This window comes from Stegodyphus dumicola, chromosome X2, assembly GCF_044657685.1.
Source record: "Stegodyphus dumicola isolate Sdum_Otavi_A_Nest chromosome X2, ASM4465768v1".
Taxonomy (NCBI): Eukaryota; Metazoa; Arthropoda; class Arachnida; order Araneae; family Eresidae; genus Stegodyphus; species Stegodyphus dumicola.
In genome coordinates, this window is record NC_140781.1 from 157,060,957 (window position 1) to 157,077,713 (window position 16,757).

The window sequence follows — 16,757 nt, forward strand, 5'->3', positions numbered from 1 at the left end:
ACAAGAAAAGGATGTTCTCAATTATTCAACATACATTTCTTAACAACACAGCGTCTGCGAAAGTTTTCCCAAATTTGAAGCATTCCCTCTATGGCCTAATGTTCTTGAACTCTGCATCACGTTAGCCTATAACAGTTTAAAACACCCTTTTTTACATAGTTATACAAGTACAAAGAGCCGTGATTACACATGGTTTCATCGCTAGCCCCAAATTCATCATTCACGACATAGCTGGAATGGGAAGAGGTTACCCAAAACCCAAATAATGCTACATGACGTCATGGTCAGAGCTGAGGGCCCAGCCCTTGCATCTACAGCGGTAACCACCTGCGCGAGGAATCCGGTCGAACGCAGAAAAATCGTGGTTAGGGCAAGCGGGAACAATATGAGACCAACGCCTTGAAGACTGAGGGGCACCCTGACCCTCGACCCCTACACCAGGATGTCGGACCCTACGGGGGTCAGACTACGTCACGCGCGACTAGCATGTCTAACCACGCCTATGCCAGCTCCTTCTTGCAATTGCTAAAGTAGAAGGTAAAGTTCGTAAAAGTTTAAACTCCCGCACGAATAGAGATCAAGCTACATCTTTGCTTCTATTAGTACGATGTCTGACCTTAACATGGACCAGGCTAAGAGACAAAGACAAGGATTGTGTGTCCATCTTTTTTTCAACACGGAATTTTTACATATATTAGAGAGAAAACAAAGAGCTCAAGAAGTCAAGTCACGACTCTCATTCCCGAATTTAACGCTTGAAAGACTAACACTCCCGAAGAAAATGTGTAATACGATTTATTAATACTTAACTAATTATTTATATAATAGTAATATTTTTTTCATATTACTTAGGAAAGATATTTAGATAATAAAACTGCCTCAACTGGTACCAAAAAATTAAATAATTAAATAAAATGAAATAGATTATTTCTCAAACTCTTCACAATTAATTTCCTCATATATTAGATACAGCTTTCTTTTACTCAGACAGCATGAAATGTGCTAAACATAACTATTCTGAGATCTACATGATGTTCAAAGTAAGAAAGACAATTAAAGGCGACTGTTTCAAATGCTTAGGAAATTAAGATTAGGCAAAAGATTATGAATATTGATTCTGAAATGTTTAAAATTAGGTTCCGATAGTCCCTAACAAGAGCGGCCGAATGGCCATAATGTCAAGAAATATAACTAACAAAGAAAAAATAGCGAAGTAAAAGTAAAACCTAGGCATGTTTCCTGCCGCGAAATAGAAACTTGTAAATTGAGACGTTCCCCACATGTGGAAATGTTCAAATCATTCCTGTTCATACGAGGAAATTTTGTTATCATTTAAATTGATCAACATTATCTAAAAATAAAAATAACAATTTCTGAACTCAAATGCATATTTACCGTGCATATACCGTGTAGTATATATTAAAGAAAAAAAAAAAAAAAATGGTACGGTCTTATGTACAAGGTGGTCAACCCTTAACGCCATAATGTAAAGAGATAAAAACAAAAACAACAAAAAAGGGCTAATGTAGAAAACCAATCAAAGACTAAAATTAAGCTCTTTAAGGCAACAAATATATTGCTATTGCCCAGTCGCAACTAAATGTGAACAGCCAATCAAGAGAAGACAAGATAGAAAGAACACTGAAAGTAAAAGGAACTGTCTAGAAGTCAGCTCTTATCAGCAGACACATTCAAAAAATAAATGAATATTGTGTACCAGAAGAAGCTAAAGTCTCAAATAAATCGATCTCTAACTCGATTGATTGACGTTATCGATAAGCAAAAGCTGTCATCATATTTCTCCGGACCCGTAAAGCGATGGGCCACGCCTGCAGTTCAGAGTATTACTTCCCAGTCCATGCGAGGCCTTGCTTGGGGGCCAGGGTCAAGGGATAATTGCCCTCCTTGATTTTCCTAGTTACGTCTGAATGCTTGGATTACCTGCTGGGTCCTAAATGATGTCCCGCTGGGACACATTGATGGGAAAAAAGGGTGGACAGAAAAGCATCATTCAATTCGCGCGGGGCGACTGTTTTGTCACTGCGCTAGGAATGTAAACGTTTTCGAAACTGGGACGGTCGTTTGTTATTTGCTTCGACTGATATAACGTGTCGCGTATATTTCGATTTTTGAGGAATTTTGCGCAGTGTCTCAAAAAATACTGCACAGTGTTAAGTAATTGTAATAATCCTCTAAATTGTGAATGCATTTAAAAAACATTATATGAAAAATCATAGATTTTAAGGAAATGTTCGATGAGTTATTATGGACAACAATTATTGTTATTATTATGGACAAGTTCTGGTAAAATTCGGTTGTTAAACACCGTTATATCATTGGATTAAATGCATAAATAATTAATATCATATAATAGAAATGTGTTTTAGTAGAGAATAGTATTACCAAGCTTAATCTATTAACTGGGGATGGAGCTTTCACAGCTTTATCAGCTTGTTAGTATGGTGATTTAGTCAAAGTCAGTGGCTTAGTTTCGATAAGTATTACAAAAATACCTATTTTTTCTGCTAAGTTTGCTAATCATTCTAATTTCTGTTTATGTTAAATGATATGGTTTAGTTTCATCAGGCGCGTGCCTAAATGCATTTAATAATATCACACACTCTCTATACAAAATCAGATTTCTGCACAAAAAGGAAATTTCATTAAATTAATGTTTTTAGTCCAAAGGGGCTTTGTCCCTGAAGGACTATTATTTTCGTTTTAGCATTTTGCGTCGGACTCCCATAAATGTCGGTTCACTTTTCAAACTGTTGCCACAAAATGTTAAGAGTCCTGCATTATATTTGAAGAAATTAAATAATGAAAAATCTGCATAAATGTATGTCTATTTCTCGCATTGTGATAAAACAACGGTACATAGAGCCATCGAATTTTGAATGACGTAATTCTACTGCGAATATGGACATGGGGAAGCCCAAATTTGGAATTTGTTCTATTATCAATTTCATATTTTGTAGAACTTTAACGAATTTTTGATTAACAAACTCAAGGATTTCAAAGCGAGCAATGGTAACGTTGTACAGGAAAAGCCTTTTTATCTTCAGCGCGTGGAACTGCGTATCGGAAATTCTAAAGGATATGCTCAATTTAAAACTATTTTGCGATATTGCTCTTGAACTGAATTTTATGGTTTAAGTGCGAAGAACATAATATTTAATAAATAAAGGTACCAGACAAAATGTTTAAAAAAAAAAAAAAAAAAAAAAAAAAAAAAAAACCGCCCCTTTGGACGCAATTTTAAATCTGAAACCCTTCAGAATTTTTTTTTTTTTTATTTATTTATTCACGTGCAAAATTATTCAGTCTCAAAGGTAAGAGAACAAATTAGAGAAAGAAATGAAATCACAATATTTAAGACTCGCTTACTGAGTTTACAAGTGGACTTTCCAAGAATTTAGAAAGGTATTACTCATACAATATGGCTTTTCCTCTTCATTTAAAGAACTAATTTAATGAGAAAGTTGCTGGCAGTGACTACTTTAAAGATCGTCAGAACATTTAACTCCTAAATACTCTTCTTAAAAAAAAAAAAAAAAAAAAAAAATTAAAAAAAAATTAATAAAAAAAATGTGAATAACGTTTACGGAAGAAAACTTATTTCAGCTGCTGTTTGCCATTCTAAGGATCATTCACATAGTCAAACAATAAACAGCAGCCACAAATAATCTTTGAATCCCGGGTCTAAATAGTAATTTGAAGCACATGTATTATAGCGTATTTTATGCATGCGGAAACGAGGTGAGACAGTATTGATGGCAAAATCCTAGACGAAACGAATGGAAAGTGACTTTAATAGAAGACAAATATAATCTGGAGATAGGTTAAAGAAGCGTCAAAGGACTGAACCGAAAGAATGCGCAGATGTATTGCAGGAGTAAAGAAGTGCAACCATTCCTAACCTCGAAAGTTAAACTCTACTTTATATGCACACCATCACTTAGACTACAAGGAAAAAAGGGAAAGTCTTTGAAAACAATGGGTGCAATGAAAATGCAAGGATTCCGACTGCACACGCCACGAATGGAAATCTAACAAAGACATCATTCAAAAAGAAAGATTGCAAAAAAGAAAATGCGAATGCACACGCGCCATCACTCAGAGCATTGAAGCGTGAAAATCGTAAACCAAATTCTTGTTCCACGCTAAAACTGTTGGAATGATACATCTCTATTTCCTCTGCCAGTTAGGTGTGTTGAAAGGCCGTATGTCTTATTTTAAAACAGCGTCATACGAAATTAAGCCCTCACCCAATTTTGTTCGCTCCTTTTCTAACCCTCTCACATGGGTCTCCTACCTTTCTCTTTCAATGGGGTTGACGCTGGGGCTACCTCTGTTGGAAACTAAGCTTCGCAGCAATGAAACTACAAACGCGGATAAAGCATTATAATTTCAAAGATTAAACTGTAACAATGTATTGTTTGCCCTTCGAAACTATATTACTGCACGTTTAACTAATATTACTCCAATTCCTATTGCTAAACTTTGGCCCGTTTCTGAATGAGTTCATTTGGCACGCTAATGCACGATAACAGATAAAATACCTTTATTTCGATTGAACATATTTATGACAAACTACCTGCATTTCGCATTATCCCGTGTCTAATTACTAATGTTTAACCCATCGTTTAATTAATGCATTTCGCTGAATTTAATTTTAACGAATGTGAATAATAATTGAAATTAGAGCATATTAACAGAATTTCTTTACTTTTTAAAAAAGATAGAAATTTAAGAAACATTTTTCATCTAAAAATTATTAATGAACAAAAAAAAAATCATTTTTTGAAATGTGTACATCCAGTTATTACGTTCTACGGCGCAGAACTTCGCTTCAGACACTGAAAAATGAGTGAGAATATAAGAACTCTAAGTAAGTCTGAGCATTAACACTTCCCTTGTAATACAAATAAGACAATACCATTACAGTATCCCAAGAATAACCCATTTTAAATAATTTAATAATAAAATTCTGTTTATTTTACAATTCTGACCAGTTTTACATATATCGACAAGCATTTAATATCATTCACTTCCTAGTTCCTGTCATGTATTAACAATTGTTTCATTAACATCGGTATAACTTGATTCGACATATATTTAACCCAGAATAACTAAAAAGGAGCTCCAGAATAACAGCTAGGATTTAATAACCGAGTGTTGTCGAGTAATCCGTATGTAATCCATATACAGTAACAGATTATTCACTCCTTCCCATTTATTCTTATTTTAGAAAAACATTTAACCATCCATTCCCCACATACGCAATTCAGGCAGTAGAATGGTATAACAAAGACGCAACAGGATTATCTCGGCTAGCTTAAAAGAAATCACTTTCTTAATCTTCTTAAAAAACATGTTTTCCTAATAACCCTGCTTAGGAAATGGTGTTGTAGCCCAGGAACATTCCGGTGTCATCACAAAAAACAAACCAACAGCTTGTGAAAGCCATATTTCTACCGCATTTGGAATTTTTTATTTATGTAAATCCTTTAACCTGTTGCAAGTGCAATATCATTTTTCAAATCATGTTTCCGACTGCTGTCAGTAGATAGGCTGAAACGTAACATCATTTCGCTTGAGTTTCTAACGACAGATAGCTCTCAGTATATCTCTTGTACGGGAAATCAAACTTGATGGGGAAAACAAGGGGGACAACAAACAAGCACGCGCTGTTATTTTTATCGCTTTATAATAATATGTTGTCCTTCAGGCGTAATATCCTAGCATTACGGAATATTGTTTGTCCAGAAACGTCAGTTACTTCTACTCCCAGGACTGCGTAATGAGCTAGTTCGTTCTACACAGCAAACCTAATTAATTAAACGTCTATTTCCATCTTCTGTAATTGTCCATATGATATTCAACTGCAGGAAGGGCATCCATAGTGAATATAAAATCGCATTTACAAGAAAATTCAAATTACGGTTTGTCCTACAGATAACTAAATTAGGGTATGGCACAGACAAATCTCGTGAATTTGGATAAAGGTTCGAGATTCGAAAACTCGAAATTTCGGACTTTATTCGTCATTCGAATTTTTGCAAACGTATCTCATAATTGTTAAAGCTTTAATTGAAAGCATTAGAAATATTAGTTTTACTGATATCCCGTGGCAGAGTTCATTAAAAAATAAATAAATAAATAACACTATTGTTGCAATCAGTGGTATCTGCTGGATCCCCAGTGTGACCTTATAAGGTATTTCTCCCACTTCCCTACCGTGCCTTCGGGGTGTAGTGGTTCTGCACGCTGGGCCGGTATTCCAGAGGTTCGCGGTTCGATTCCCGGCGAAGGCGTTGTTAATTTTTCATCTTTCCTGCTTCCAGAATACTTAATGTCTTTACAACCTCATGGCGTCCCTGAATACCACTCCGTTTGGGTATTCCATTTAGTAGAGTCTAAAAATCCTTTTTAACCTTTTGTTTTAGCAACCCTAAAAGTATTTAGTGATTCATGTTTTGTGGTTTTGTTTATTTAATTATGGCAAAGCATTCGAGGGTTATCTGCTTAAGGGCAGGGATGCCTTCGTGGAGAACTTCCTAAGGGAAACTGACTCGTATACACTTAAATGTGCTATGAACTTTTAAAATGGTTTAATAATTTTTTTCTTAAATTTCTGGAGAGAATTTAGCCTCCCATGGTTAGGATTTATTTATGTTAATTTTTCAAACAGTCCTGTCCTTTTTAACACTTACTTTCATTTACAAAGTTTCCGGGAAAATATAAACATTCGACCTGTTACTCAAAGTATTTTTTGTCCAAATTATGTTGAGTTGATGAACATAAGTTTCAATTATGTGTTGCCTATACCTAATTTCGTTTTCATTTTCTTAAAAAAACATGAACGAACGATGCAAGATATTCGGGAACTTTTTACGATTCGTTCCGTCTCTAACTGATAAGACTCGGTAGTTATATTCAGTATAATATAAGTTTCTGTATTTTCTTCTAATAGTCATTTCCCATCGAAAAGCCAAGTTTTTCTCGCTTTAAAAATTAAAATTTGGCTAGTTTTCCGTTTGTTCGAATTTCAGCTTATCTTTTAAAAAGACTGTTTTTTTTTTCTTTTTTTTGCACAGGGTAACATCTTTTGTTCTTTTATGACGTGCAGAGGGATGTTACTGCATATTACATACACATTTGCTTTAGGCAATAACTAAAATTGCTTTGGATCAGGAATGTTAAGTTTCTCTGACAGAAAACTCTAGAAAAATACTTAAGTTCGTGATTTTTGTTTTAAAAATTAACGAATAAAATTAAGTAATAACCTTTTCGAAAGATCACTTAAAGAGTAGAATTAAGAAAACATCTAGGAAGAATCTATAAATACTCGAATGAAAAATGTTGTTTCTTGAAACTGCATTTGGGTTACAAGTTTCATTGTTAGACGCAGGTTGTTTCACTAATCAGCATCTCAGAACATACAGGCAGGCGCAAAAGACTAAACAAGGTCTATCCAATTCAGCTCAGTTTTGAAATTCACAGAAATTGCAGAGTTCCTCAGAATTCTCAATTAATTTCGCAATAAATACACCTTTTACGAAAACTTCCCCCTATGAAGGATATGGATATTCTACAACTAGCAGACACTTCCTTTAGAAAGTGGCCCCAAATTCAAAAAAAAGGTTTTCCCTCCCTAGTCTAGAATTAACTTGCTTTTGAAGGTTGAGAGAAAATTTCAAAATCAAGGGAGACGGCCATTACAATAATTGTTTTCCTCCAACACACTCACGAAACAATTCATATAAATACGAATACTTCCGAAACAGCGCAACTGTCTTTTAACAAGTGACACAGTTCACGAGTAGCAACATTTTCTCCCACCCCCACTTGCTCAAATAGCCACGGGAAAACTGAATCTCATCCCTTCCCAAGACACAATGGGAAGAGATGTTCATGGCACTGCGCGGAGGAAAGATTGAGTAATACCAAGTGGGCCAAAACGTTGGTCAACGTTGCTGAGCAGAACAATGCTTCTGAAGCGCCTTTGACCAAGATAGCAAAGTTCGTCGACGCCGTGGTCAACGGATCAAAGAAGTCGAGCGCATCCTAATTGTAAAAGAACAAGGAGAATAGAGTGAAAAAAATGCGTGAAAGGATTGTACACTCCCACGCCTTTCGGAAACTAGCGAAGTATTCTTCTAGAACAGTTACCAACGTTTTAATGATCCAAGGTATCAGGAAACGAAAGCTAATTAATTTTGCTCCTCAACATTGATTCCTCCAAACATTCCAGGTGCAAAAGACAACAATCACTGATGCATTGCGAAAAATCAAGGGTCAAAAATGAGAATCTTTACAGTTAAGTACTTGCGTTTCTTAAGCGCTTGTATATTTAATTCCAAATGCTCCAAAAACTTGAATTAGAAATATCTGCGGTCTTCTAAGTTAGATAAGTTTTAGATTCGAGAGGAATAAAATTAAAAGTGCGATATTATTCAGAGTTTGAAAATTAATAATTTATATATTTTAAATGCCCAAATAAATAAATTTAAGAAAATTATAAATGTTAAAGCGAGAGAATTTTCATGAAAATTTTTTAAAATATTTAACATTTTATTGATTGGCAAAGAAAACATTGTGATGCAGAATTAAACTTCTTCACTTTGAATTATGCGAGGCTAATCTGCTTCTAAATTTAAAAACATTTTGTATATTAGATGCTTTACTGGGCTTTCCCCCTGCCCCATATTGCAAAATTCAAGGTCAATCAGAAACAAATTCTTGTTCGCAAAGAAATGAAAAGCCAAGTAAAATCATCATCAGGGAAGAGGGGTTGATTCAATTAAATTTCTAATGCCAGTTTTGTTGCTTTAACTCGCTGATTCTGAAGTTCCTGCTGTTTTGAAAACTGAGGTAGTTTCTCCTTTTCCATATACGCACGTGTGCCTCCTTTCTACAAAACTGTTTTTGAACTGGATACTTAGCTAAAAATTAAAATTTTGCTAGCAAATTTTTCTGTTGTACGTCAGGCAGCTGAAACCTATGAATTGTCATTTATTTCTCTCAAGAACAAATATTATTTTTATATAATAGTGTTATTTATTTCATGCCATATCACAAATTCAAATCTTTTTAAGTTACGGTTTCCCTACTCTAATTTTTATATATCTTAATTTCCTGAAATAATTTAGTCTCCAATTACGCCCTGATAAACAAATTTGCCTACGCGAAATTCGTGCATGTTTTAAATTCGTTATTAATTACGGCAAAACAGACAAAAGCGATTACTCGTGGTTACTTTTGGGGAAAATTTTCAAAGGGAATGTGGCTTGTATTAAAGTTATATATGGGGAAAATTAAGCAAATCCTTTGTACGCAGTTTGCTTTGTCGTCAGTGGTCAAGAGCTGATCCAGGGACCACTATCAGTGGTTCCAGGATAACAGTTATACTCACTCACAGTCACACAGTTTTCCGAACCGTATGTATGATAGAAGGGTTAAAATTTATACATTTTCGAAAATGGTGACCTTTTCCAATACATATTTTTCTGATAAAATGTACTAATATTTCACATGTTAGTTTGACTTCGCAATGAACCAATGAACATGACTTAAGCCAACCCGATGAAATCTTAACTGATATTTTCCTGAGTTTATAAAAATAATTATTAAACTATTAATTATTAAACTATGATGCTTTTCTAAATAGAAGACTACAAGAAAACGATTATTCATTTGGAAAACAGGATTTGGGGATAAAAATACCACTTTGAGAAAACCACTTTCACCTGATGCACTAATCGAAAGATCACAACACTAATACTGATTAATGCATTCATAATTTAGAGTTGAAATTAACCTGTCGCAAAGTGCACTTTTGTAGTAATTTGACCCGTTATCCTAAAGATAAAGCGTCTACTTGATGGATACTTCTTTTTTCCCGTCGGTGCTACGTGCCTTTTCGCAGGCAGGATATATATTTAATGTTCCTATTCCATATTACATATAGATCTTGTAGATACGAAGTGCATTTGATCATGGGTGAAGTATTATGCTGAATTTATTAACAGAAAAATCTAATAAAATCATTTAAAATAAATGCAGCCATTGTTTTCTAGACTGAACAAGTTACTTTAAAAACCTAAAACTATAAAACGATTATTCGATCTCAAGACAAGGAATTGTTTTGCTATGTGTTGATTGACGTTTCACGAGATAATATTAAGGAGTTGTCATTTGACGGGGGGGGAACCACCTTTTCATGCACGAAAAAATATTCTTGAACATCTATGGTTACATGCTAATAATATAGCTTAATTATAAGGGAAATAATTATTGTTGAAATTTAACATTTTTCACGTATGACATAAATAAAGTTTCCCCCCAAGTTATGTAAATAATGCGGTCTGTAAAACTTTACTTAATTTGAATTTTATGCAAGTCGAATATGTGAATTACTGAACTGCAGTATTTATTACATATCTATTATTTACACAACAATATTTTACAAATTAATCACACAAACATTGTTTGAATGCGAGACTTACGGATTGGGAAAGAGAGAATTGCTTACAGATTTCTTATTTCTAATTGGTAAGTTTCAGCTTGAATGTTACGGCTTTTGTGCACTTACATTATTGCGAATTAAGTCAAGTCACCGGCAGATGTATATACACTCTTAAAAGATTAAATAAAATTATGGTTAACTGCAAAAAATCCGTTGGGGCTTAATTAAGATTTCATTAAATACATAAGGCAGTTGTAAGAAATTTGGTAACTAGTTTACTGCTCAAGATTCTACGTTTTTAGTTTCATCCCTGCTAAATAGTAAATAAATGCTTTTGTTTCCTTATCTAATTACTGAATGCAATTAAAATATCGCAGAAAATTTTTTTTAATCCTTTTATAATGAACCACATGCAGTCTTCTCTTAGTTAAATAAAATGCTGCCTTCTACTATTAAGGTCTAGATATCTTTCTCAGATAATCTACAGATAAAATCTGATTCGTTAACGGCATCACAATGAAATATTTTGTTATATTAAAGATTACTGAAGCTGTTTTAATAAGACTGATATCCTTGTTCATTTATTTTTCATTAAATTTTCGCTATTCTGATATTTAAAATTCATAAGAAATATCATTCGAAATAATAATCTTCAAAATTCTTCAAAAGGTAAATCAAAACTTAACAGTATACTCACAGTGAGGCTTGCTTTATCCTTTGTAAGGAAAGATAAGCTGAAGAGCCTGTTCTGTGGATCATATCCATTGAGATTGGGGAATGTTCATCTGCACTGCTGCTAGTGTCTACAAAAGAGAAAAGAGAAACAGTATTATAAATGTATATCTTCAATTGAACATTCATATAATTTCAAATATTACTTTAGTGAAGAGATTAACACATGAGATTCAGTCAATGCTGCCCATTATTTTTTTAAACTGTAGAATGCAAAGATTAGACTGGATTAGATCATGCGACTATGGACAAAGTACTCTAAGGCTATTTTGTCTAGGTTTAAGGATACCTTTGTAGCTGAAATTCTACACGAAATTGAATCTGTGAGAAATAATATATGTCACATTGAGAAAAACTACGAAAGCTCAAGCAGTCATTTCGTTTCAACTACTAGAAACAAACCTCGGGAGAATTACCAGTGTTTCTTAGATTTATCCGCTCGACCACTGGTCAGCCTGAGTGAGGGAGGGAACAAAAACACGCTACAGAGTACAGAAATACAGTTGCTGAGTGCAAAAAAAATGTAGAGCCTTCGTACATTATTTAGATAACTCTGAATATTTGCTTGATAATGATCTGCAGTCGACGACTATGCATGCAATAAATAAAAGCAGAATTTTACGAAATCAGTGCTCTCAGCTTAGACAGAACGTTTGATTTAATATTATCAGGTTCATTGGTCAGGTTAGCTTTTAAGAACACTTAATGTTTTTATTAAGAGAAAAAGGAAGGAACAGTTTTATGAATATTAAGTAGCCAAAGACAAATTCTCTGAAAAGCAGTTCACAGTCCTAATTGCTATTCTTATACAATAATCAAATAAAGGATGTAAAAGACGTTTGCGATATGGGAAGTTTTATCTTGCTTTTTTTGGCTATATTAGTTGCGTTATCAAACGTTTATTTGTATATATTTGTTAATCTAGATAAAGCATATTTTTGTCCAAAGGTTTATTAAACAACTTGATCGAAAGAAAGAGGAGAAACGAAAAGATCTCAGAAGTGGTGCAGCCTGATTGTCTGAGTGATAAACCATACGCTTCTTTACGTTATTTTTTTAAATGTTTCGAAAATTTTAAATAATTAACTATTTACTAGTCCTGCATTACAGATATTGTTATTAAGATTATTTAATATGCTATTAATTGTCAATAAGAGTTATAAATATGACATAATAAAAACAGAGCAAATTTTCATAAATTAAGAATTTTACTAAAGAAAAGCTTAAACAAAAGAAATAAAGGTGCTTTTATTATTTATTTATTTTTGTTCTCCTCGCAAAAAGTAAGCAGTACTGCATTGCGTTAACACAGCTTTTCTGTCTAGAACTGAAAGCTATTTAAAAAAAGAAGTCAAAAAACTGACTTTGTATTTCTGCTTTTATCACTATTGAATAAAGCTTGTAGTAATATAATAAGAATACGCATAGCGCAAAGGGACCTGCTGTGTTAAATCCTGGAAGGATTCGAACTCCTTATGGCATATTCCATTATCTCTGCGATTGAATCTTGCACTGAAAATTTAAAAATTAGATTAATTTTATTAATCCCTCTGAGTAATGTGGAATAGATATTTAAATTAAAATAAGAATAATTTTTTTCATTATTAAATTTATATTTCTTTCTAATAATTCAGTTCTAAAAAATTAACTAATGCTTTCCGAAAAGGATTAATAGTTTCGAAATTCATAGAAATTTAATTTAAGAAGGGGAAAAAATATTTGGAAAATTATCAAATAAATACAGAGGAATAACTAACTTTCCATGGAAAATAGATGAGAACGTAAATAAATAAAAACATAAATGACAACTTTGTAAAGGATTATAAGTAGTCCGAAAGTAATGAATTAATGGATCCTCAATTGTGAATTATATTTCCGTAGATCGGCAAAGATGTACAATTAAAAAAGGCATAGTTGTCTGAGATTCAATTTAAAAAAAAAAATTTTTACTGCAACTTATGCGCAGTTCTGTCGTTCAGTATTTTCTGCAATTAAATATCAACTCTTGATTAAGTTTATAGAATTCCAATTATGCGGATTAAATGGTAGCACAGGCAGTCAGATAATAGAATTGCATTTTGTCTGTACGGCAAATCCACAGTAAGTTATGTAGCAAAAAGGAGCATATTTTTCAAAGTAATTAAAAGAAATTTTATTGACGATGTAGTTTTAAGAGAATCCCATCATGCAATAGCAACTCGACGTTTTCGCGTGACCAGTTACTTTTCTAGTTTTTTGGTGAAAAAGGCTTACAAGAAAATAACTAATTAGTATAATGCTGCGATATACAAATTTCTTGCGTTAAGAAAGAAAGCATAGAAAGCATAACACTGCTGCAATTGTTATTGAATTATAGGAGATGAATGCTTATGATATATTTCATGACTTAACAATGCATTACATGTATTATAAGCCAATAAACATATCATACAAATTCATCTAAACTAATATAACAGCTCCTAGAATGTATGTACTAAACTAGTATTTTATCCTTTTGTGTCAACGAAAACATTAAAAAATTAAATAAATTGACAGCAAGCTTAATTTGAAATGGCTTCACAAACGAACACAACTTTTCAGTTCAAATAGGGAAAGTCTGTAATCACTTATAAAAACGAAGCAGAGGGAAAATTAGATGTCTGTCTTCAGAATGATGATAAGCCCAACGGTGCTTTGAACAATGAAATAAACAAATCACTGCAATAGGAGCATTATACAGCAGGGGAATAGCAGTTATTTGAAAATTCTAGGTGACAGAACGAAAGTATAACTTCAACAGGCTTTTCATACAATTTAATATTCATTTCGTGACAATATACTGAATCTAACAAATCACCGCAAGGCCTAGCCATCAGCACAAATTTATGCATATGACAGAAACAAAGTTAATTTTTTGAAAAAAAATAAAAAGCAAACAAAGTATTTTTCCATTAATAACCTAGAAAATTCTTTACAGGCTACTAATGGGATTAATTTTAATTTAATGAATAAAATCATCAATGCACTATCATTTCAAATGCAATAAATCTTTGATTAGGGTAGCATAGAGAACTGCATTAGTTCCAGTGCAATAAAGCTTTGATTGGGGAACTCTTCGGGCCTATAGGCATATTAATGAATTTCGAACATTTTATGCAAATGAAAATGAGCTCATCCTCATTTAAAAAAAATCACAATTCTTGAAGTTGTCTAAATTTATGTTTTACAGTTTTATATCATGAATAATTAAACCGTGAACGCCCAGATAACGAAATCTATTAATCAGAATGTACTGTCATAAGTATAAGCCAATATCTTTATAAATTTATCCAGGTCAGTATCTTTATAAATAATCCAGGTCAATATTTTTGTGTGAGCGAATATCTTTATAAATTACCCCATGCTTTTATTATTCGTGATAAAAAATTGCAGATGAGTTTTGTATTATTTAATCTCTTGCTCTAAAGGAATTACGAGATAAATTATGTATCTCCTTTTAGTTAATTTTTATGCGTTTTAAATAAAAGCTTATATATTTTTTTAAAAATTATTTATTTATTTTTATTTCTATTTAATGCGAACAAAAGACCACGATGCTTTGACAAGAAGCATTTGTTTTTCAATTTATTTTCAGCCTTTTTTATTATAGGCTATAAGATTTATTCAATTTTATACTTTTTTTAAAATTAAACATAGGCCTTCATACAGATGGATGCATTTACAATTGAATAGTAGAGGTTGGTGTGTAAAAGGATGGAAACCGCATAAATAAAAATGAGCTCAAGTATCTGCCCGGTAGCTCCCCGCCTTCTCGCACATTGAACATGATTTTGATGAAGTAGCCCGGTCAGTTTCTTTTAATAAAAACAGCAGTAAAAAGGAGGACACAAAGGAAATGAAGATCCCGGTAATGTTCATATAAACACCACATTACGATTTTTTTCCTTTTCTTTTTTGTCAATGCGCGTGACACGAAAAACCTCCACCTCTTAACAATACCTGGCTACAATGCTGCCACGAAAGTCTACAAAAACACATCCCCATTATTCAACAGTCTGCCTGCACAAATCATCTTCAAGATCACTAAACCAGATTCAGAAAAAATAAAACGAAATGAAGCCAGAGTCTTATTTCAATTTCATTTCGCACACCACATATCCGAGGAAAGAAAGGAAAGAATTCAACTCTTCTTTAGAACAAAAATTCCTCATGTATACCGATGCACGATGTTGTGATGATCCCGTCGCTTTGGGTGTAACATTCCAGTGGCTGGCCTTCACTAAGAATGGAGCGTATGCCGGCAAACAATACTACTGCATTACCAAACTTGCGATTTACCACCATTTTCTAGGGTGTTTTTTTTTTTTTATATTATTTTACTTCCCTTCTCCTCCTTTATTAACCCGCCAAGTTCCCATAAACAACACTTAACCTCATTCTCTCGTCATCCATTGTCTTTAAAGCCAGGAAAAAAAGGGAAGAACACAGTTTTAATCTAAAACCAGCTTCCCTCTCCCAAAAGGAAAAGGGACTGTGCTCAAAATTTAAATTAAATTTCCTCATTTTCCTCTACAATACAAAAAAATGAAAGAGAAAGATTCTCCCTCCTTCCCTCTCCATTTAAGCGTTGGCACCAATAACTAAAATTGACTCAAACTGGGTAAGGATATTAGCATATGCCACACCTTCGAGAAGTTAGCTTAGAAACGTGGAAAATTTCGCTGAAATTATTAAATGGGCAAAAACAAAACAAAGAAATACTACGTGGAATACTTAACAGACATATTTTATAAGCTACATGAAATTTTAACAAAGGTGTATGTAATTTCCATAACAAACATATAGGTAAGGTTGTAAAAATTTTTTTAGAATTCCATTTTTTAAGATAATTTTGATCAAATATCTATATGATCACTCTAATTAATTTATTCAGAAACATTGGAATTATTATCTACTATCAAAATCAGAGGCAATAACTTATTCATTTGTGTAAAAAATGCATTTTTTATTCAGCAAATTTCAAGGCATTTATACATAATGTGGATGCAAATATAACTATAGTATCATATTTGAATTATCAACATTCAAAAGCACCATTTTGTTTTCATTATCACTCGATTAAAACTCGTTCCTCCTTTTCCCAAGGAAAAGGTATTGCTTTTTCCAATTATTTCATTTCTTACATTCTAGTTTAAAAAGATACCAATATCCATAACGCTTAATCCAATATAATATATTGATAAATAATCTATATGGCAAAAATATACATTACCGAATAGGAATGTATTGAAAAATTACCTCTGTGTATAATAATGTGTAAATACATTATTCTCAAATATGGATTTGAGAATAATGCATCAACACATTTTCGTTAATTCATTTCTTAAGAATGATACATACACTGGGTAACATTCTAATGAATCTCAAAAGATGAAATGATTTGAATAACTGTCACAGACAAACAGCGATTTTGAGAAAAAATTCAAATTAAAACACAGTATTCCGTGAGATTGTATTCTGCCACTCAGTTTATGAGACGCGTTTTCACTACACGTAACAGAGAGATAAATAATAA

The 16,757-nt window shown here is 32.9% G+C and overlaps 1 protein-coding gene across 8 annotated transcripts in view; it reads right to left on the bottom strand.

Annotated features, from left to right (window-relative positions):
* LOC118188762 (uncharacterized) overlaps positions 1-16,757 on the bottom strand; it is an 819,948-nt gene that overhangs the window by 106,657 nt on the left and 696,534 nt on the right. For all 8 annotated transcript variants that reach the window (XM_085809659.1, XM_085809661.1, XM_085809660.1 and 5 more), the window contains one exon: positions 11,169-11,274. In XM_085809659.1, the coding sequence (XP_085665785.1) occupies positions 11,169-11,274 (106 nt within the window). The remainder of the gene's footprint in view (positions 1-11,168; positions 11,275-16,757) is intronic.